The sequence below is a fragment of the Stigmatopora argus genome, chromosome 8, assembly GCF_051989625.1.
Source record: "Stigmatopora argus isolate UIUO_Sarg chromosome 8, RoL_Sarg_1.0, whole genome shotgun sequence".
Taxonomy (NCBI): domain Eukaryota; kingdom Metazoa; phylum Chordata; class Actinopteri; order Syngnathiformes; family Syngnathidae; genus Stigmatopora; species Stigmatopora argus.
Genome location: NC_135394.1, coordinates 12,591,308 through 12,613,510, shown reverse-complemented (window position 1 = coordinate 12,613,510; position 22,203 = coordinate 12,591,308). Strand labels below are relative to the sequence as shown.

General features: G+C 38.8%; 1 protein-coding gene across 2 annotated transcripts; it reads right to left on the bottom strand.

Annotated features, from left to right (window-relative positions):
- Positions 1-427: 427 nt before the first annotated feature.
- On the bottom strand, positions 428-17,435 carry LOC144078509 (guanine nucleotide-binding protein G(q) subunit alpha). Of its 2 annotated transcripts, none has more exons than XM_077606608.1 (7): positions 16,355-17,435; positions 9,315-9,499; positions 9,050-9,204; positions 8,238-8,366; positions 5,374-5,503; positions 4,686-4,839; positions 428-4,288 (listed from the first exon to the last, which is right to left on the bottom strand). In XM_077606608.1, the coding sequence occupies exons 1-7, from the start codon at positions 16,488-16,490 to the stop codon at positions 4,098-4,100; spliced, it is 1,080 nt and encodes a 359-aa protein (XP_077462734.1). In that variant the 5' UTR covers positions 16,491-17,435; the 3' UTR covers positions 428-4,097. The 2 variants fall into 2 exon arrangements, with proteins under 2 accessions (XP_077462734.1, XP_077462733.1); XM_077606607.1 differs by lacking the exon at positions 8,238-8,366 and adding an exon at positions 7,648-7,776.
- Between the last annotated feature and the right edge of the window lie 4,768 nt (positions 17,436-22,203).

Genomic DNA, 22,203 nt, shown 5'->3' with positions numbered 1-22,203 from the left:
CTATACTAATATATATACTATATATATAATACTATATCAATACATATATTTATATATATTTAATACTATATTCATATATATAATACTTTATAAATATATATATTTTTATGTATAGCCATAAGATCCAATTTAATACAAAAATTATGAGAAATGACCCACCATACAAATATGATTTAAAAAGACAGTGGATGTGACGATATTTTTATAATACATTGCCTAAATGGCAATATGGTGTCATTTCCACTATCAAAATTATTTCTTAACATTTTGCTATGTTGTATTAAATCAAAAGAAAAACGAAAAGTTGGTGAAAGTACGTGAAAATATTCTACCTCTGTCAACTTTTTAAAAACTATTGGGTGATATAATTATGAAGAAATGGAACGGCAAAATGCAGATAAGGAGACTGAAAAGGAAGCAAATGTAGTTGTGTGTATAGGAATATTTTTTATTCCAATTGAAAACATTGAAAAGGAGAAGGCTATGAAAGTTGTTTCCATGTTAAAATGAGGTTCAGGCAACAGTGGTTGAAATGAAAGATACAAAAAAAGAGAAATATGGCTAAAATACTGTAAATCAACAAGTCAATAGTAAGCACAACCCATAACGTGAGGGTTCGGCTGGCATAATAACCACGTAAACCCTCGGCGGCTGACAAACACATGCGGTTAAAAACAGCAGATCAATCATCTTAAATAAAGAATAAATTGTTAATAATCACAATGTTTATTTCTTTTTAAAAAGTGGACCATGAAAATTCACAGGCCCCCTAACCCCACCCTCTTTCTTTCACAACATTGGCACTTAAGTATTAAGTCAAGAATCTGGCTTTACAAAGAAAGGGGGATTGGCACGCTCATTGTACAAAATTTACATTTGGTATACTTGTAAAAAAAGAAGAGAAAAAAAAAAGGAAAACAGAAATTACATTACTTTCAATTTGTACACCACTAGAACAAAGTTATTGAAAAGCAAAAAAAAAAAAATTAAGTGGTCGTAAAATATACATGTGGTAAAGTATGTCTGTTTTACAAAACCATCCAAGCTGGATGTGACGGTTTTAAGTCAGAAGGGTGCTAAAGTAAAAGCAAAAATACATTTAGGGGACAATAGTATCAATTCATCTAAGCGCTTCCAAAAATTGCCATTTCAGTACCTTCATGTCTCAATAATTTTTTTTCCAAGGCATAATAAACAAGCTTCAATGGGACAAAACATCAAAAATGATCTGTTTTGCTGCAATTGATCCAAACTTTATATTGAAATCATCTTGAGCTGTCAAAGCGCCCGCCCGAATGTGCTGCTTTGGTTAGCAATAGCTGAATTTTTCAAATACAACTATAATCTAAAATTAGGGTCATACTATTCATGGAAAATACCCCAATTTTACGTCAACAGTATAGAAAAATGTCTACATTTCTGTAGTAATTACTGACATTTTTTGTGAAGTGGTGTGCCAAAACATTTTTTTTTTTAATATGCAAACTACATGCTTTGGCTTCATAAAGGTTGAGTGGCTAATTTAAGACATGTTTAAATGTAACCTTCAAAAATGCTGACTAGCATTTCCAGTTCAAGGTTCCAATTGAAAGTACTTCCAATTTTACTTACACTGTACGGTGAAATGATGTCATCTACGTCGCTGACAGAGTAAACACAGAAAAATTAAATACTCTTCCACTATCACCACAAAACCATTATTCCAGTATATCTTTTTTTTTTGGGTGACAAAATTCGCCTAGGCCTTTTTGACTACAAGCTCACTGGTTGCCACTGACGGTGCTAGAAGACAGATCTATTTTATCTGGGTGGGCTGGCAGTGAACAATCACTTAAAAAGCAGAAGAAGCATCTTCATAAACGACGACTGATTGAAAATGTTAACAAAGAAGACAAGTGAAGAGGAAAAGGAGAAGAAAAAAAGGAGCCAGATGCTCATTTTTGTCGAAAGGCGAAATTGTGAAGAGAACAAAAAGCCACCAGGAATGTCGCATATAGGCGTCTGTGGTTTGGATGCCCCCCCAACCCGTCCCCCCTCGATCCCACCGCACTTTTACCAACCTAAGCTGCTAGTAGCCCTTGTGATGACAACACACCTGAATTACATTGTGAAGAGCTTTAAAAAAAAACAAAAAAGCAAGTCTTCCTCAACTGAATCAACTCAAAAGCCAAATTTCTCAAAAGGTGCGTCCGCCTCACCCCCGTTCACTAACCTATGCATCACTCTATTCCACTGTACACAGAACAAAGCAACAACTTATTACAAAGAATCAAAAAGCCCTTTCCCGAGAAATGTTGCGCCTTTCGTGAGCAAGAAAATCCCTGACCCAAGCGTCAGTTTGCTCCAGAGAAAAGGTACTAACACGAAGAGACACGATATGGGAATTGTACCAACAGTCAACATATTTTGCTCTAAAATTACAAAAATCCAAGAATGCTCCGACAGCAAATATTCAACCACTTTTTTTTGTCATTTTCTGAATTTTGCATAAAGCTGAACCCGAAAATAGAGACAATGCTTCCACTCCACTGTCGAGCATTTCCAAAAAACAGACTGCTAAACGTTAGAAAGATAGAACACATCTCCGTTAAAATAGCTCGAATATTTTACAGCAGTATAAAAGTCCTCATTTGAGCTGGACACTGAGGAGAACCCACTGATCTGTGACACATTTAAGGAAAAAAAGCCATATTTAAACACTTCCCAGGAGCTGATCAAATGTGCCGGACGGCAGAAACCAACGAAAGCATTGCAGAGTTGAATGAAAAGCTCAATGGCAGCGCAACTACTTTTAATGCTGCTACTACTCGTACATCTAATGATTATTGAAATGGCGTGCACGGGAGGTCGCTCCTGCCTTCAGAAGAACGTCAGAATACAAATGTGAAGTTAAAGGAGTGGATTGTTACGCCATACAAAGATTGACTTGGCAGTACAGCGAACCCAAGCAAAAATATGCAAGTAATTAATGTTAACAGGTTTAAAAATAACTGTGTACGATGATAACTTTCCTTGGCCCCAATATTCTGGCAAAGCAATATTTTCCTATTAGAGTTCAAAAACTGGTGTAAGAGTGGGGGAAACTAAAAATAACTCCAAATTGGGGATTCAGTTTGCTATCAAATCATCAGCTCAATGCAAATAGTTTAGAATCTAAGGCCCACTTGAAATGTATTCAAAACTTCAAATGAAATGTGACTTTTAGGAATGGCATGGCTAAAAGTCCAATCATGAAATTGTATTTCATTCTGATGTAAGAGTACTTGGGAAGTATGCAGGTCTCAACAATTCATACTTAGAAAAAATGTCAGGGCAGCAAATTTTGTTTTTAAGAAGCCATTAAAAGTTGGTTTCAACAACAGATAACTTTGAGGGGCTATGCAAAAAAAAAAATCTAATTTTAACCAAAAGCCTCAGCCTTGAGCTTCATTGGAACCCCAACTTACAGAAATGTATTGAAGCAACGACTCTCCTGCTCTGAGCCAGATGACTATACGGCGGGAATACTGGCAATATAATTGTATTTACAAAATAAAGTGGAAACGTGTCAATTTAGCAATGCAAGGGTAGAGTGATTTGCAATAAATGTAGTGCGAGTGCTTCTTCTTAAAGGGGTATTAACACTTAAAAGGGGCCTGTGTTTGGTGGGTTACAATACTTTTGAATGTAGCCACTACAATTCCAAAGTAGGCAAAAAGTAGATAAATTATCTGTGTGTATGAGCAAAAGTATTTACATTCAACAGAGTGTGTGCACTCTAAATCGGGAGTTATCTTAAAAAATAACTTATTTCATAAGAAGAGCACACAGTAGTCGAGTACAGCATGCACGACGCACAAAAGAAGGGAGAGAGCCCAATAAACTATGAAGTCTTTGAGATATCTATATCTATATATAGATAGATAGATATAAGGCTAAACTATGTATTTCCCCCATTAAGAGGCTCGCATGTGCAAAAAAAAAGGAAAGAAACCTGAAAAAAAGAGCAAAGCAGATGACTGTGTTCCATGCAGACATGTATGATTGTAAAAGTGGATAATAAAATGTGTGCGCGTGCTTGCTCTCTCCCTTGCTCTTTCTTTGCATTAAATAGCGCTTCACACCAGGTTGTACTCTTTGAGGTTGAGCTGCAAAATGGTGTCTTTGACAGCGGCAAAGACAAAGCGGATGTTTTCTGTGTCGGTGGCGCAAGTGAAGTGCGAGTAGATAATCTTGTCACTGTCCGGGTTCAAGTCCACAAACATCTTCAGGATGAATTCACGGCCTGCAAGCGGATCGCGCTGAGGACCTGCAAAATAAAATAAAAAGCCAGTTCATTTGTTTTCCTTTCTTTTCTTGATCACATTTACTTGAAGTAATTCTTTATGTACTGAATTTATAAACCTTTGACAATAAATTAGTGTTGCACCGATACCAATATTTGAAGGGTCACTGAAAATGTTAAAGAATTATTTGGTGTTTTTTATTTTTTTATTCAAATATGTCCAAGATATTTCTTTTTTAAATTGTGATGTATACAAATGACTAATTTGCTGTTGTTAAAATCAAAACCACAAGGGGTCACCATATGATATGAAAATAATTATGCAATAATTAAAGCAGAATATGTGTAATAATTGGATGACTGAAAAACATAACCCTACCTACAACTAAGCATGATGAATTTCATTAATAATAAACAATACCATCAAACTCTGGGAAGTAGTCCACCAAGTGAGAGTACATGATCTTCTCCTCCAGCAGATCCCTCTTGTTGAGGAAGAGGATGACAGAGGAATTTTGAAACCAAGGATATGTGATAATGGTCCTGAACAGAGCTTTGCTCTCCTCCATGCGGTTCTGAATACACACAAAAGGTTAGCAGAGTGAGAGGACCTCAACAAAAAAGCTATACTTAAAACTTCATGACGATATTTTACAAATACACTTCCCTGCCACCAAAAATCTACAAAGAAACATACATATTGTAATATTTCAAACTACTTCTGCACAAAAGAAATATAGTTTAAGCCTACTGCCATAATCACTTCAAAAAGAGACCCCGTGATGAAATCAGAGCTTCAACAGCAACAACCAAAAAAAAGTGTATGCCAAGGTCTGTCAACACCTTCACTTAATCCCCGCTCACTCTGATGCCTAAACACTGCTCAGCCATTCAGAAAGACCCTCATAGTACAAAAGAAAATGAAGGGCATGAGACCTGTAATCCAACATCATGGAATTGTGAAGTGGTGGACCACTATTCGTTCTTGGATATTTTCAAAATATTTTTCAAAAACATTTTATCCATGTCAATATATTCGTATACTCTATATCTATTGTATTTTTGAAAATAAGCTTATACGTGATCGGAATGTCTTTATAACATCTCACCTCATTGTCAGACTCGACCAACACCTGGTCGTACTCGCTGAGCGCCACTAAAAACATAATTGAGGTGACATTCTCGAAGCAGTGAATCCACTTTCTTCGCTCGGACCGCTGGCCACCAACATCTACCATCCTAAAGGACACGCAGCAAAGTAAAACAGCAGAAAAGAACATTATAGAAGGTTACTAATAGTCACATATTTTAACAGCGACGACAAAAAGGTTCATGCATTGATAAGACAAAGGTGTCAATTGAGGGAAAGTTGAAGGCCCACATCAAGCGAAGTAGTCATTGATGGAAAAATGTGCTTTACATGCAAGAAAGTGATAGAGGAAAATGGATGTCCATCTTTCAACAAAAATTTGGGTCTAGTGGTAGCCTTTAGGATAGCAAAACAAGCCTGCAAAAATCTGCAGTCCAACAGTAGGGGATTTGTTTTTTTTCATACCAAGTACTTTGTATATCTGTCAAGCATTTCCAAAATCTGCCACATTTTTGATTCATGAAAACCAATTTCTCGCATCTAAACAGCTATTTCAACTTAAATTCATTAAAACAGGGTTTAGGTTGGATATTTCTGTTGTCAAAAGTCAGCTGCAATAGGCTTTAGCTTACTTACACGATGAGCTTTAGGAGAAACAAATGGATGGATACTTGCACAAATGGCCAGGAAGTAGAAACGTCTTCTATCTATCTATGCATTGATCTGTCTAACCATAGCACAGTAAATGGTATTTTTTCATGCCCTAGTTTTTACTGCGACCACTCCAGTGCGTCCTGCATCTCAACCAATGTCAGATGGGAAAATACTCCAACTCACCTGCGAATGGTACAAAATATTTGTGATTTTCTTTAAAGTCCTGTCATCATTTAATGTTAAACAGGTAAATATTACTAACATGACAGAATGGAAATCAAATGAAAGCGACAAATGCCTCCAATACAAGTCCTTCCAGTCAAACGAAGTCCTTTTTCATCCTCTCATAACAAGCAAGATTGACCCACTTACGAGACCGAGTCTCCTCCTTTCCACGAGGCAAGAGAAATTACATCTTCAAAGCCAATTAAAAGAGTACGACTATTTATGAAAGGCTGCCTTGTTAGCGTTGGGGGTCGTCATATGAGTATACAACATGCATTTTGTTTGTTACCATCCAGAGTTGCGGGTGACACGCTCCACATTCGAGCAACTAAACAATCATGCGCTTCAGTGAATACAGACGGACACCTTAGCAGTCTCTGCCCGAACCACCCTTGTAATTTTGTCCTCTTCACTAAAAGCGAAGCCATTGAGAGCATGTATTGAGTCATCATCAACTGCAGCCGGGCCGAGTGGAGCCTCTCAGCTTCACTGCAGCAGAGCGGCCGGGAAGCACTTGAGTGCAACCACATTGCAGTTATTTCCAGCCTTACCAGGCGTAGGAGGCAGATGACATGATGGCTTCCTATCGATTTGAACAGTACTGTTACGTCGTCCACTTCTAGCTTTTCTCTCTTTTTTTGTGGAAGGAATGGAAGCTTTTGCTATGGATTAGTGGCTGGACTGTTTGTTGGCCAAATGGATGTAGACCAGAAAAGTACAAAAATAATAGGCTTTGTGCAAAAACAATAGCTCAAAGGAAAATCTAAATGAATTACATTAAAGGGGAAAACCTGGAAAAACTGAAAGTCTGAAGACTCAGTTTTATTCGTTAAAAGGATTTTGGTGATTGTACTTTATTGCCAATTTACCATCTTATGAAATCGGGCCTGCTAACACAAAACCTAGCCTATCCCAGCTGACTTGGGGCAATAGTTGGTGTACACATGAAATGTGTCATTCAACTGCAGCCAGGCACATAGACCTGCATAAAAAGGTTTTGACACAGGGCACCATTCAACATGATGAGGAAGTGTCTAAAACCTTTGACTTAAGGGTGTGGCGTAAAGACAGATTGTATCAGATCCAATAGAACCAGTGATACAGTATTTACCGCTGATTTGTCGGACTTCTAAAAGAATAATTGTCATTTGTTTTATTAGGATGAATAAGTTGCATTTATGATCTGATCTGGAGTCTAACAAGACACTTAATTATTATTAATTTGAAACAGGGATAAATTAAAAGCAAAGCAAATTATGCTTGAAATGCACAGTACCACTGTACATTGACAAGGAGGATGAGTTCTAAGAAGGTACGTTAAGCATGCTCCAGGTGTAGTTAACATGCCATTTGGACAAAAATGGAAACAGTAGCGGGCCAAAGTTAGTCCAAGCGGTGCAATTATTTTGTCTACCTGAAAATGATGCTTTGCAAGTCGAAAGGGTATTCTATGATCCCAGTTGTTGGGATTCGAACCCTAAGCACATCCTGTTGGGTGGGTAGATAGGAAGATTCAGCGATACGATCCAGATCGCTAAGATAGCTGGAGACAGGATGAAGAGCGAAAGACGAGAGAAAGAGATAAGAGAGACAGGAGAGAGGAAAGAAAGAGAAGCATAAGAGCAGATACAGAATACACAAACCCTCCAAAAAGCAAGTGGATCAGTTCAGATGTAACCAAAGGAAACATTCCCGTGCACCATAAGGGGATTAGATGAAATTTGGTGCCAGAACCCCCAAAGGAATTATAGCTTCATCCGTGATGGCAGCTCCCACAGACACAATTTCTCTCAGATTATATAAAACACTAATTGATGCTAACGTGAGCAATTCTCTACACAACATGCCAACTTCATGACACGTTCTGTAGCGTGGTCTTTTGAGAGGCTACCATCAAAGACTCATTTAGGTGCAGCCCAAAGCTAGCTGGTGGCGACAGCGGCATCGGCGGTTCAAGACCAGGCCAACCAGAGACGTCACGGGCGGCACTCAGTCCACCAATACCTGAAGATTATATTCTCCAGGTCAAACGGGTACTCAATGATGCCAGTGGTGGGCACTCGAACCCGCAGCACATCCTGCTGAGTGGGCACGTACCCCGACGCCGCTATTCGTTCTAAATCACTAAGGTAACTGAAGGGGGAGGAACATATGACAGGGATGCACACATTATGGATTTAGACTTATTACACACAACATCAGGTACACCTCCAGTATAATAGACTTTTATCTTTGCTATTTTATATCCAGTAACAGATGTGAATTCATTGCAGCACAGATAAAGCCCACAAACTTGTTTTCTGAAGCAGGTCATGTGATCCCACAGTCTAGGGGGGAAAATATTTTTGTTTTCTGCAGATGTTGATTTTGAAGTCCATTAGAAAACTGAGGGAAATATAATCTCAACTGTCTAAAAACTGAAAAACGGTCTAGTGTCAAATGCTGATGTCCTCACATCTGTGTGACAGATACTTGTAGCAACTTCATAACTAAACTCATTATTGTGCTAGCACTTTCTACTTCACATTTAGAGCTGTTTCAGTCATCTTGTCTCTCTTGCAGATAGATCTGAAAATCTAAAAAGGTGTACCTAATGCTGTGGCTGGCATACTGCAACATGCAAAACATAGGTGGGGGAAAAAAATCATTACATTCTTTGCCCACCCTTGATCCAAAAATAAAAACAGCTTATCAGTACAGATATATATATTTTTTTTAAATGTCGTACAGCGACCACGTTGGAATTGCAAATATCTTTATCAACACGAGCACATGCTTCTCAAACAGAATGTTTTGTATATATAAGGCAGACGTACTATTTGGTGGAGTCTGAGAGCTGATACTCTCTCCTGCGGTCGTATGCCTCCTGGATGCCAGGGTCAGCCCACAGCATCTTGATGGCGCCGATATATGGCTGATCGAATGACGTCACCATCTCCACATCCACCTCGCGCACCAGCTGCGCATTGTTCTGTAAGGTAAACAAAGCTTTGCTAAAATTCTGTATGTTAATTGCAAGTTAGCTTCACTTTGAAGAAAATTTCAAGTATTTGTACTGGTCATCAATTTAACAGAACGTACTTTGTTCTGTTCAAACTTGTATGGTATCTTCAGGGTCTCCGTGGCACGAATCATTGACTGCATGGACGTAAAGATGTTCTGATAGACTAGTTTTGTGAATCCCTTCTTGTCCTCATCGGTGTAGCCTGATCCGTGGATGATGCGCATCTGCTTGATAAAAGTGCTCTTGCCGCTTTCGCCAGTACCTGAGGAAGACAAGAACCATTGAATCGAAACCCACAATGAAAAGGCTGGGGAGATTGAACGCATTGACCATTGTTACGTCCCCCCGAGGAGTGCCAACTGGCAACCATTACGTTAGCAGTAGCTATGTGACCAGTTTGCTGCTAAAATTTCGATAAAACAAACTGACAGCGGACAAACAATAGAATTTATGGGAGTGGCTATATCCCATGAGATGATTGCGCATTATCAGAGCCTCCAACCAGGCTTCAAATTGACATGAAATAGCTGCAAGAGTTGAAAATCCTTCGTAAACCGAGGGCACCTCTGTATCCTGACACTCTTTGTTCGAGTATGTACGAATGAGTAGTCACCTTAGTCCAACTATTCCATAAATAAAAGTGGAATCTCTTACAGGCATGATGAGCGTTCAACAGACACCATTGCACCCGGCCAGTCAGCAGTAGCATTTCTCACAGTGAGGCTAATGTACATTTGTTGGAGCGATTCCTTAGGGTTCATACCAGTTCCCATGGCAATCCCAGCTCATAAATACAAGGCCGACAACACTATCATCCTTCGTCATATCACCATGGAGCTAAGACAAACACGCAAAGCTTGCTTTTTCTCTCTATACTTTCCACAGTAGACAAAAAGTGTGAGAATAACAGACCCAACTTTATGGTTTAAGGTTTCCCTTTGAAAAAAAATGTTAATTACCTTACTAATTAAGCAAAACCCAGTCAAGCTTTAGCAGAGGAACCAATATCAGACCCCCTTTAGCCTTGGCACCGTCCCCCCAGTCATCTCCTGATGACACATTAGGAGCATCAACAGGTGCTTCAGAGTCTTATGCAGTAATATTTAATTAAAAATACATTAAATTCTGTTAAAAATGTTTTAGGATTGTTAAAGTTCTTGTGGAATGAATGATTGGAAATATGCATGAACTAGTATAATAGCTTTTGATATTTAAAGGCAAAACTGCAAAAAGAATTCCTCGTACAATAATTATAAGTTCAAGTTAAAAAAAAAAGCAGCTATGCAACTGGAATAAAAACTAACGTATATAACATGAAAGGGCTGTTATGCAATCAATTTTAATATGTTTAGCAGAGCAAATTCACATGGGCAGCTTAACTCTTCAACTAACTGTTGTGTAACTATTCATTTGGCCAATGAAATAAGCACTAACTTCCAGGAAAAGAAAACCTTGATACACATCCCATTCATTGGGCTGGGCTAACTGGAGGGCATAACCGACATTTTAGTCATGATTTACATGAAGATCAATAACCAGAAGCACAGCGTGAGAGAACCATGTTGGAAAGTAAAGAGAGTGGCGTGGGAGGAGGTGCAAAGGGTGACAAAAAAATTATTCCCCGAGTAAATGATTCCCTAACACTCCCTGTAAGCACATCAAACAGGAAGCGATATCTACTTCAGCTCAGTGCTAGCAAGGCTGTCTGGGGGGCTTTTCTCACTGTACAGGAACCAAATGGTTGTCAAGTGACCCTTTTCGCCCGCGGGAACTTTTCCAATGACACTTTTGGGAAGTGAACCTGCTTTCTGCCTGAAGGAATCCAGGCTTGGCCACAATGAAAAGCGAGCTTTTTAGACTAAAAAGTACTTTCAAGCAAGAATGTCTACAGCTTTGGGCAGGTTACAATTATGCAAGTATCATTCAGCAACTCATTAACTTATCTTTGAAAAAGGAAAAACTGCCTTTGGTTATTCAATACTTACATACTAAGTATGCATATTTTCCCTTGTCCCTGTTGACAAGTATTAAAAACAAATTCTACCTCTGGGGAACCTTAATAAATGTACAAGTTGTACTAAGACCAATGATCTTCAGATGGCGAATGCGGGATGGTAACCACAGTAAGCATGGTTCAATGCATGGTAATTAATTGCTTAACTAATGTGTAATGACATTACATTATCCTAACCCTAAACTGACAGACAGACAAACTATCAATTAAAAAAACACTAATAATAATAATCAAGAAAAAAAAATCCTAGAGCAACTGGCACCTGCAATTTTGACAACAAAAATGAAACATTTTACAGTATCAAAACGTGTCAATGTACTTACTATATGCAGATTGATCCTTGCTTAATAGAAAATGTGTGAGACTGCGTGAACAAATTAATTCCCCATGTTAATGATACAAAAGAAGTCTTTCCACCCGCAAATCTCTTCCCACCATGCAGGGCGGTAAAACAGCAGAGGCAAAACCTTAAGGGACAAATGCAATAAGAGGAAATGAAGACCAGATGGATAACAACAGTGGCCATTAATAATGGTGCTAGAAAGAAATTTTAAGGTAGGAACCCACAGTCCAAACATTCCATCAGTGTCCAACATGTCTGTCATGTACTTGAAAGGCCAATGATAACAGAAACAAGCAACTTCTTAGCCTGTTTAAACAAAATGAAAGCTAACACAGACTCCTGGTTCAATGAGGACAATCATGCTTAACTTTTTTGTTTTGTTTTTGTTTGTGTTGGGAGTTCAGGTACGGTGAACCAGTCAGCTACAATTTGTGTAGATTTTTTCCTTACCATCAGTGGCCGCTAATGAGAACTGATCAGTAAAGGAATTATATTTTAAACATGTTTCCTACACATACCAAGACTGTTTAATCAGACAAACCAAAAAAAATGTACTGTATTTTCACGACTATACGGCGCATCGTATTTTTCGCCGCAGTGTCAGTAACGAGTGCTATTTCTGTATTTTACACACACAAAGGACGCACCGTTTTTATAGACGCAGCCAGGCATGGCAAAACATGTATCTATGTATCGATGTATACAGGCCACAATCCATTCGCAAATAGTAGCTAGCTAGTAGCTAGCGTAACTTTTCCAACGCTGCTTTCCATGCTTTGTAAAGCTGTGTTGATGTCGATGTATACAGGCCACAATCCATTGGGTGTATTGACAAAAGAACTACATATCCCAGCAGTCACTGCGCAGTACTTTTTCTATGGGGAAAATAGTAGAGTCGGGGGCTGCTTGCCGTAGTTGTGAGAGCTGAAGAGGATGGTGTACCCTATCGACTTATTTATTTTATTTTATCGTGATAAATTTTAGTATCGGTCCATATATAAACCGCACTGGATTATAAGGCGCCCTGTCTATTTTGGAGAAAATGTAAGACTTTTATGTGCGCCTTATAGTCGTGAAAATACGGTAAATGCTTTCTGAAACGGAACAATTCCATTGCGGGGCTTGCGCCTCAATTGTGTAAAGGAACGTGCTCTTTTGCTGCAAGATGCCACACGCCATTTTGGAAATGCGCAATTGCCGCTTAATGGCGCATCGATTGTTGGTACCGAGAATTAGTTGTGAATTTGTTCAAATGTGAAAGGCATCAATCCCAAGCAGACGTTCACTTAACACGTCCTGTTGTGTTAAACTCTGTCCGACACTCATGTTGGTCTAGAGGCTGATGTTGTGATGTATCTAATTAGCCGATTGTAGGATACTGTATCTCTGTGAGAAATTGCGCACTCACAGCTGCGTCAATATCCCACTTGGCTGAATTTTTTTTTTTGAGTAGAAGAAAAAGCTGGTTAAAAGCATTCGGTTATGGCTCTGATGTGGAAATTATGGGTGCGCTCTTTGTAAAGAAAAAAAAATCAAAAAGGCTACAGAGCGTGTGAATTGCAAGAGCACAGCACAGGATGCAGTTTTCACAAAAATTCCTTGCATACTTTTCCATCTTGAGAACTTACAATTAAAAATCCCATTTTGGTAGCATATTTTTCTTCATCTCTCTAACAAATGTTTCTGTGTAACTTTCAGTTGCAGGGGGATTTCTCAAGTTCATTAGCCATTCCCAGAGGAATACCACAAAATAAAGTTCATTAAGAGTTGATGAAAAGACGGTGTGACATTTGAGCAAGAGCCTATGGACTTTTTATTGACTGTACATATCATATACAGTAAAAAAAGGCAATGGCTACATAGGCCAGAGGCCTCGCAGTCTGACACATATCTGCTGAAAGTCAGGGTGTGTCAATATGAGTTTGCTCAACCAACAGAGGAGCATGACAAACAGTGCACAACTACAAATACGCACCTTATTACCACGCAGCAAAACGGCAGGTTTCGCCAACTGCGCACTGACATATTCAAATCGAGCATATGGCACTGATAAACCCAAACATGAAGTATTTGAAAGGATATTTTATCGTAAAGTAGGGTCACCCCTATTACAACTACCTTTTTCTTCTTCTGTGAGGAGTCATAGTAGCAAGAGTGGCTTCCGTTTACATGTTTCAGCGTGGATTTTCACATTTTTATGAACTTTTAAAAAAAAAAAAAAAATCGCAGAAAAAAAATCGCAAAGAAACGAATTTGCGATAAGTGAAGTCGCGATAATTGAGGGAAGACTGTAGTAGTGATTAGAATAAAAAGACTGATTATTTTGGTTATTTTGGGATTTGAACCTTTCTGGCATTGTAGTATGTTAATTTGCAGTCTTGCCCCCACCTTTGCTGCCCCCTGCCATTTGCTTGTGACCTCTTAGCCCCTCAATAAAGGGTGGTGATAAGCAACTGGTGGGGAGAATAATCTGGTGGAAGGCATGAGGGAGAAGGCTCTCTGAAAACAATGTGATTGGCTCTCCAATAGTCTTCTAATTAAAACCAATTATATTCACCTTTTGTCCACTTTTTGCTAGATGTTAGCTAAATTTACGAAATAACCCTAACAATGACTGATGACTATTATGTCCCCAAACTGCGAGTGTGGGGGGCAGTTAACTATTAATACTTGTAACTCACCTTCAAAATTAGTGGTTTAATGGATAATGTCATACTATGAATTTATTCATAAAGTACGCAAGCATCGAACGATATAGTCAAGATTGTCTTGAAAGCAACAGAATAATTTGAGTTTGCTAATACCACATTTTGGCTGGGTTGTGTGCAAAATGTCGCATTTTCCTGTGTCTTGACCGGTATTTTTGGGTGACCACTTTTTGAGAGGCCTGCATCCTCTGCGGGAGAACATGGCCACAACCCTAAATCTTATGTTCCTGCAACTTTAACAAGGCACAATGACATTTTATTGAAGACAGCTAATTGAAGGCTAAGAGTTCTGTCTTTTTCTTTTATTAGCGCCTGCACATATTGAGATGTTTACAGATCAAAGAAATCAGACTTGACATGTAGTTGTATACTATTTTTCCTCCAACCAGCCATTTTACAGTTACAAGCAGGGGGGCCCGGCTTCGCCGGTCCCACCTGCTTGTTTATAACCAAAAGACAATTGTTGCACTATTAAAAAAATATCTTTTGAAAAATGGTTGTTTAACAAATAAAAGATTGAGTTTACACACTTAGAAGGTGAAGAAATTCAATCATCTATTAGGATCCGACAGCCATTTCTGGCCACCATAAAAAAATTTCAACTCTCTACATTGCACGGTTTGGTCAAACGTAGCGAGAGAATCTTAACATACACACACTCCCACACCCATATATCATGCTTTATAAGGATTATAGACTAATGGATTTTGGGTTAAATGTTGAAATTAGTGTAGTTAGAGGTAATAGAAATGCTTCAGGGTATTACACAAGTGAATACTGGAATGTCAAATTTTCATTGAGAACAGTGTCAACACTGGCTTTTTAATCCAAATGGTATCAGGATTAGCAGGCTCAGGAGTCAGAGGGTTACATATGCTTCCTTCAATTTGCCAGATGATTTGTCAACACATTAAGTATATAAAACCAAAATGTGTACGTCTCATGCTTGTTGCTGCTCACTTCATTGAGGACGTTTAAGTGCAGCAGGAATTTACCTTTCGAAAAAGAATCCACACAATAGGTGTGTGAAAATACACTAGGCCATGAAAGTATTTTAATTCTTGCTGTAATGTAGGAATTAGTGTTCATGTTCTAATTCCAAGTTGTTCCTTTACTAATAATTAATAAAGGTTTTTTTTTTGCTTCAGAATAACTGTTCATCACAGGTGCAAAATGCAACAGTGTCAGCAATTCCTCAAATTATATTATAATGTATAACTGAAAATTTGGGTATCAAAGAATTTCTAACAAATGTGATGTTCCTATATTTGATTTGCAGACTGTTTCAGAGAAACAGCTTGACCCCTGCTTCTTTATTACTTCAGTGACAGTAAGTACTTTGTTCAGTATAGAAACTTAGACTGTTTATGACAGTTATGGAGAGGCAAGAGGACAAATGACTGTACACTCACACTCTGGAAACGGTTCACTCAAATCGGCAAGCCTATAAAAACACGAGACAGGCCATAAAGGTCCTTCTTATCAAACTGTATCAACAAGTAGGGTATAACGTGGGGTCACGCAGCTGTTCTCCTGTTAGGAGTGTCACCAATATGTACAAATAATTTACATGTTAATAATCGGGTCAAGAGCAGGGGTGCCCAATACGTAGATTGCGATCTACCGATAGATCGCCAAGGAAGTAATGATAGATAGAAGGACAATAACATTTGATCCCTCCCCTCTATCGGTTTCCTTAGTGATGGAAGGCTCTTATGAATTTAGCATGTCTGCAGTAAACTTTAGTTAACGTCAACGTTACCTTCCACTTCCATACATGTTAGAGTCTAATGCGAGGAATATCAATAATAGATGAGCTTTGTCGGTGGCCTGGAAAAAAGGTAGATCATGAAAGGTTACATTCTTGAAAAGTAGATCTTGGTTGCAAAAAAGTTTGAACACCCCGGTCAAGAGCATGTTAGTGTCAAGTGGCGCCTTTTTTCGTATAACACAAAGCTAATCCCCCCTCAAAAAAAACATGACAATATAATGGATCATTTTGGTTCATGTTGGGAAATGTAGGATAATGATGATGATGAAGAATATGCTTACCCAAAAGAAGCAGCTTCAGCTCCCTCCTGGCATCTCGTTTGTCTCGCCGAAGTTGCTTCTCGATCTCCGAGTTGATCCGTTTGGACTCCTTCGCCTCTTCACTCAGGCAACAAGCCATCATGGAGTCAAGAGTCATCACCGCATGAGCCAGAAAACTTGTCTGACGAACGAATAAAGGGGGGGTGGGGGGCCGCGAGGGGCTCAGACGGAAAAGCCTCCAAGCTCAAGTGAATCGAATCCCGTTCCGTCGAAAGGGATCTGGCTACTTTCTTTGCTCGTTGCCGGTGACAAATATTTGACAGCTCAAGACTTCAATTGGATGCAAATCCACCTTTTTGCAAGTGATTAATAAAAATGATTTGCAAAAAAAATAGCGGATTCGTTACAAGATGGGAAGAAAGACCATTTCCTTAGGAATAGAAGAAAAAAAAACCTACCAGCAGCTAGCTAACGTGGAGGGGTTGAAAATGAGATTCCTAGTGTGCCAACACCTTTTAATTATTCCGTTTGCCGCTGCTAAAGCGTATAAGCTTACTATGCACCCGAAAGCCTTTCTTTATTAAAATATCGTGTCTCGGAGACAGCGGGACCCTGCTGGCCGCCCCTGCCACATTTGTCGGAGCCCCACCGCGAGCCTAGCCGCCCCGACGCCGATACTTCACGCCCGCGCAGTGATAGCAACAGCCGCCCGTCAGCCCGTCCATCTACCGCACGCACACGTCGGCGATCTCCTTACAAGAATTTTTCGACTTGCAAATTAAAATAATCTTTCCAAAAAATAATAATAATCACATGCGGTAGGAATAGCTAAATGTACAAGCTAATCAGTTAGCGATTTACGTTAGCTTGAGCTAGCCATCCCTGGAATTGTCGCGGAAAAAAAGCACAGATGGACAGGAGTAACGTCATCACTTGGTAACGCGCTTTATCCGAACCTTCTCTCTTGAGACCAAAAAGCTTGCAAAGAGTATTTAATGGTGACAATCAAATCGGGTAATTCATCGTTCCTGATGGGGTTTTTTTCCTGGTTGGAATAGCGCCCCTCTTCGTCATCCACTCCTTTCCATGTGACGTCACGTTCCATTTAAATGATTGACAGGTCCCTACGCGAATGGATGTGGTGGTTTTCGCTAGCAGAAAGGCGGGACTTTACTCGAGGTAGTGACATTTCACGACGTTGCAAGATTGTGTGAGAAGTCACGTTCCCTCCCTTTCCATCCTCGCTTTCCCATCTTCCTTCTTCCATTTTGGGGGCGTGTCACCCCGCGGGCCACACTGTACTCACACTTAGCTGCTTCTTCTGGATGATTACACTGGAGCCTGACAACATCGCTTTAATTGATATGCTAACACATGGTCAGCATCACGATTCTTTAGTTCGGGTGACCACATGTGATTTAATTGCTTTTAATTGTATTTCATACCACATTCCAAAACAGATAAGTTTGGTTTCATGAAAACCATTTGTCATGTCATGTCGTTTTCTTATCAAATGTACAGCACACCCACAACTTAACACTCTTCACATTTATGTTCATAATGACACCTAGGAATAAACCTCGTATGCATTTTTGTTTTAACCTTTGAAGAGGTATCCGGAGAAAGGCATGTAGCCAACACACACAATCACTTCTTATGTCATAATGTTAGACTCACTCATCTACATAGTTTTGCTGAAAGCAATGCATTCTTGAGAAATTCTACAAAATAGAAATAAGACACTTGAAAATCTCATTTTCTGAACCGCTCTATCCTCACTAGGGTCACAGGGGGTGCTGGAGCCTATCCCAGGTGGCTTCGGCCTGAGGCCGGGGACACACCCTGAATGGGTGGCCAGCCAATCGCAGGGCTCAAGGAGACAAACAACCAATCACGCTCACACTCATCTAGGGGCAATTTAGAGTGCCCAATCAGCCTAGCATGCATGTCTTTGGAATGTGGGAGGAAACCGGAGTACCTGGAGAAAACCCACACAGGCCCGGGGAGAACATGCAAACTCCACACAGGTAGACCAACCTGGATTTGAACCCAGGTCACCAACTGTGAGGTCGACACGCTAACCACTCATCTGCCGGGCCGCCCTACTGTTGAAAATACAATTTAAAATGTATTTTCTTACATACAATTTCATGGAAATATTACACTTAAGAGTGCATCTTGTGATGTTAAAAGAATCATATTAAAATGAAATAAATCAATTATGCATTATTCTCCATAGGTTGCTAGTCAGGGGGTTGGTTAGGTCAATTGAAATTTTAGAACTAGAAACCAGGATTGAATGTGTTCATCTTCATTTCACAACTTTTACTGTCTGTCAATATTTTGAGTTTCTGCCTCCAAAAAAAAAACCTGGTTACATAGGTAGCATGACAGCGCGAGTCAATATTTGCAGTAGCTTTCTTTATTTTAGCGACAAATGACAAGACCAACGCAAAGCGTCTTGCCTTTCCAGTAAATGTGACGTTGCAATAAATAAATACAAAAAATGGTATCATGTTTACTATTCTAATATAGCAGGTGACAAACCAAATGATGCATTCTTGATTAAACTAACATTCTTGTGACCTCTCTTAAAAAACTGGTTATTAATGTTAAGCTTTAATTGCAACAATTAAAATGTTCCCAACTGTTAAATAAAATATGCAAACATATTTGTAAAAAGCAATGTTAATGGAACATTATATAAGATTTTCAATTATTTGAAGCCCTTAGGACTTTAGCATCATGTACTCATTTATTTTATGATATGTTTTAGACATGGGTTATAGATTTCACATGCTCTCTGTTCACATGATTGTTGTTAATGAGTAGCTATTTTGTTAGCATCTGATTTTTTTTAATGCAATGCAACATTGCAGGATTTTAAAAAAAGTAAAACATTTGGAAAAACAAAAGTTTTGCAAGTCAAGCTCAGATCTCAATTTTTGCACAATTGTTAATTTAAATGTGTGAGGAAATCTACTATTATTTCACTGTCCTTAACACAGCACTTGTCAATATGAAGATTTTCTTGTGGACCTCAAGTGACATCTAATGAACATTTGATGTAATTGCAACTAGGACCCTCAAATACAGCCTGTAAAACTGAAAAGGAGACAAATTATACGTGAATCCGAAGCTATCAGGATACAGCATTTTTTGCCATGATGAAATTAGTTGAATGTGTACAAAAATGTAATACAATTTCCCATTATCTATCCACATTACAGGATCCAACAAGTTTTCATCAAGTGTAATTGAAGACTTTTTAAAGACCATTTAAAAAGCCAAAGTTTTGTAGTCAACTTAAAAAGAAAAAAACTAAATAAAAGACAGTTTCATACCATACAACACAATTTAACATTTAACGCACCTAGCCCAACAACACACCTTTTTTAAGGACACTTCATAAGTCCATTTAAGACATTTTAAAGACACAGTGAGAGCTCTGAATGAAGACAAAATCAATAAAATCCCTTTCTCACTGAATATTTCTGACACCTAACTGCTCAAGTCTGACAATTCAAATGAATGCAATTTTGAAATGAAGCCATTGGAACGGTGCATATGATATTTTATGAGTCCATTTAGTTTAATCATTGATCGTGGCGTGTTACCCACAACGGCCAGTCCACAGGGGACAAAGTCTCCTCTGTCAAAGACTCATATTACTAGCGGCCACTATGGGTCGGCTGTAAAGAATCATCAGATATGATAAGGGAAGAGAGGCTCTGAATGACAACCAGGTCATTCTTGCCACAGGTGGAACATGAGACAGCTTCCACCATAATGCATGCTGGGAAGTCCAGGCGGCTCATTTCCTTCAGCCTACACCCTCTCGGTGTGATTTCATTCCTTACTGCATTTTGCTTTTTCAATCTCTATTATCTGCTTCTCATATTTCTGAGATATTAGCTTTCTTCATCATTATACCAAATAAAAATTGTGCAATGTTTGTAAAAAATAAAAATAATAGGGTCAAGGGTGTCAGACTCGGGTTGGTTCGTGGGCCGCATTAACGTCAACTCGACTTTATGTGGGGCGGACCATTTTAGATATAATATTTAGTTGTTTTTTTTATAATAAATGGATTAAAAGAACTGGATTAAAAGCCCTAAATATTCAGTTTTTTATAGATCTAAAACAATGATTATTTGAGCTTTTTTTTCTTAGTGTGGGAAAATCATTTGTATTTCATTTCAAAAGAAAACCACATTTTTCTTTAATTATGTTCCATATTAAAATGGAAAACAGAAAATATTTTTAGATATTTTTAGATTTTACTAAATGATTTTTTAACTAAAAACACAAAGAAAAAAATGATTAAAAATTGAAATTATTGATTTAAAGGGGGGGAAATCAGGAAATATGATATACATCTATATCTATCATTTTAATTTGATCCTAAAACAGAAAGTCGGCACCCATAATTCACTTTCTCGGGCCGCACAAAATGATGCGGCGGGCCAGATTTGGCCCCCGGGCCGCCACTTTGACACATATGATTTAGGTGATTGAGATTCTTCATTTAGAAATTTTATGTTTTGACAGGGCCTCACAGATCTGGGGTCCTGGGTTCAAGTCCAGGTTCGGTCCACCTGTGTGGAGTTTGCATGTTCTCCCCGGGCCTGTGTGGGTTTCCTCCGGGTACTCTGGTTTCCTCCCACATTCTGAAAGCATACATGGTAGGCTGATTGGACACTCTGAATTGCCCCTATGTATGGCCATGAGTGTGCATGGTTGTCAGTCTCCTTGTGCCCCGATTCACAGCTGGGATTGGCTCCAGCACCACCCCGCGACCCTAATAACGATAAAGCGGTTCAGAAAATGAGATTAGATGAAATAAGATGTGTTGACACTTGTTTAGACTTGACACTTTCGTTTCTTTTTTTTTTTAAGCACGTTTGTATCACCTGGCTTCCATGGAAACCAAGAACTCAGGTGATCCCTGTTTACGGGAGGTTATGTAAGCCCAGAAAGACCGGTCTTGCTAGACACAAAGAAAACAAAAGATTGACATCCTAATATACAGAGCAACATTTTGAGATAGGAGGAGTGACAAAAACCTGTAATACATTTCTATCAGCATTACAGATTTGTATTCTGATTCCTAAAACGACACCGAGTAGTGTTCAGTAGGATTCCTCACATTTTTCTTTAAACCATCCATACCAGACATTTGCAATTACTGCATATAGTACGAAAATACTGTACATTGTGTACTTTACTCTACTTTTAGGTTTTTCAAGATAAGCAAATTGTGGACATCACTTAAAAAAGAGTTTTAAAGCTTTGTGTTCCAACTCCTGGTTAAAGTTTGCTGTTAAACAAAACAGGAAATGATTTTAATCAATGTACTAACCACAATCTGTGCAATATCACAGGTAGACAGATAATATAATAGTGTTAACAGTCATGTATTCTTTATTGTCTGTGGAGAAAGACTAATCAGAGCATCACCAATGAACTAAGAGACATCGAGACGTCTCAATGAACATAGTAATTACAGTCATTTTCAACCTGGTCGGAGCCGGGGGGGTGCTGGAGCCTATCCCAGCTGACTAACATTTCCACACACAATCACACCGCACCTGAGTGGGAATCGATACCACGCTGCCTGCACGGAAGTCAGGTAAATGAACCACTACAATATTAGTTGGGTGTGTGTATGTGTGGGGGTGTATGTATTCTTAATAAACATATTCATTGTTTGTCTATTTTTTCCTCTTCCTTTATTTTGTAAGTAGAGGAAGTTCTCGGCAGCTGAAACGTTATCCAGGCATGTCACAATAAAGGCAGCTAGTTGATTTTAAAATTATACTTTGTAATATCATTTTAAAAAACTTTTAACGACATTATCCAATAACAGT

Excerpts from the sequence above, each read along its gene's own strand:
- LOC144078509 (XM_077606608.1), bottom strand. The coding sequence starts at position 16,490 with ATGACTCTTGACTCCATGATGGCTTGTTGCCTGAGTGAAGAGGCGAAG. Across the intron at positions 8,367-9,049 it reads CTCTCAGACTCCACCAAATA|TTACCTTAGTGATTTAGAAC; the intron begins GTACGTCTGCCT and ends CTCCCCCTTCAG. Across the intron at positions 4,289-4,685 it reads CTACTTCCCAGAGTTTGATG|GTCCTCAGCGCGATCCGCTT; the intron begins GTATTGTTTATT and ends TTTATTTTGCAG.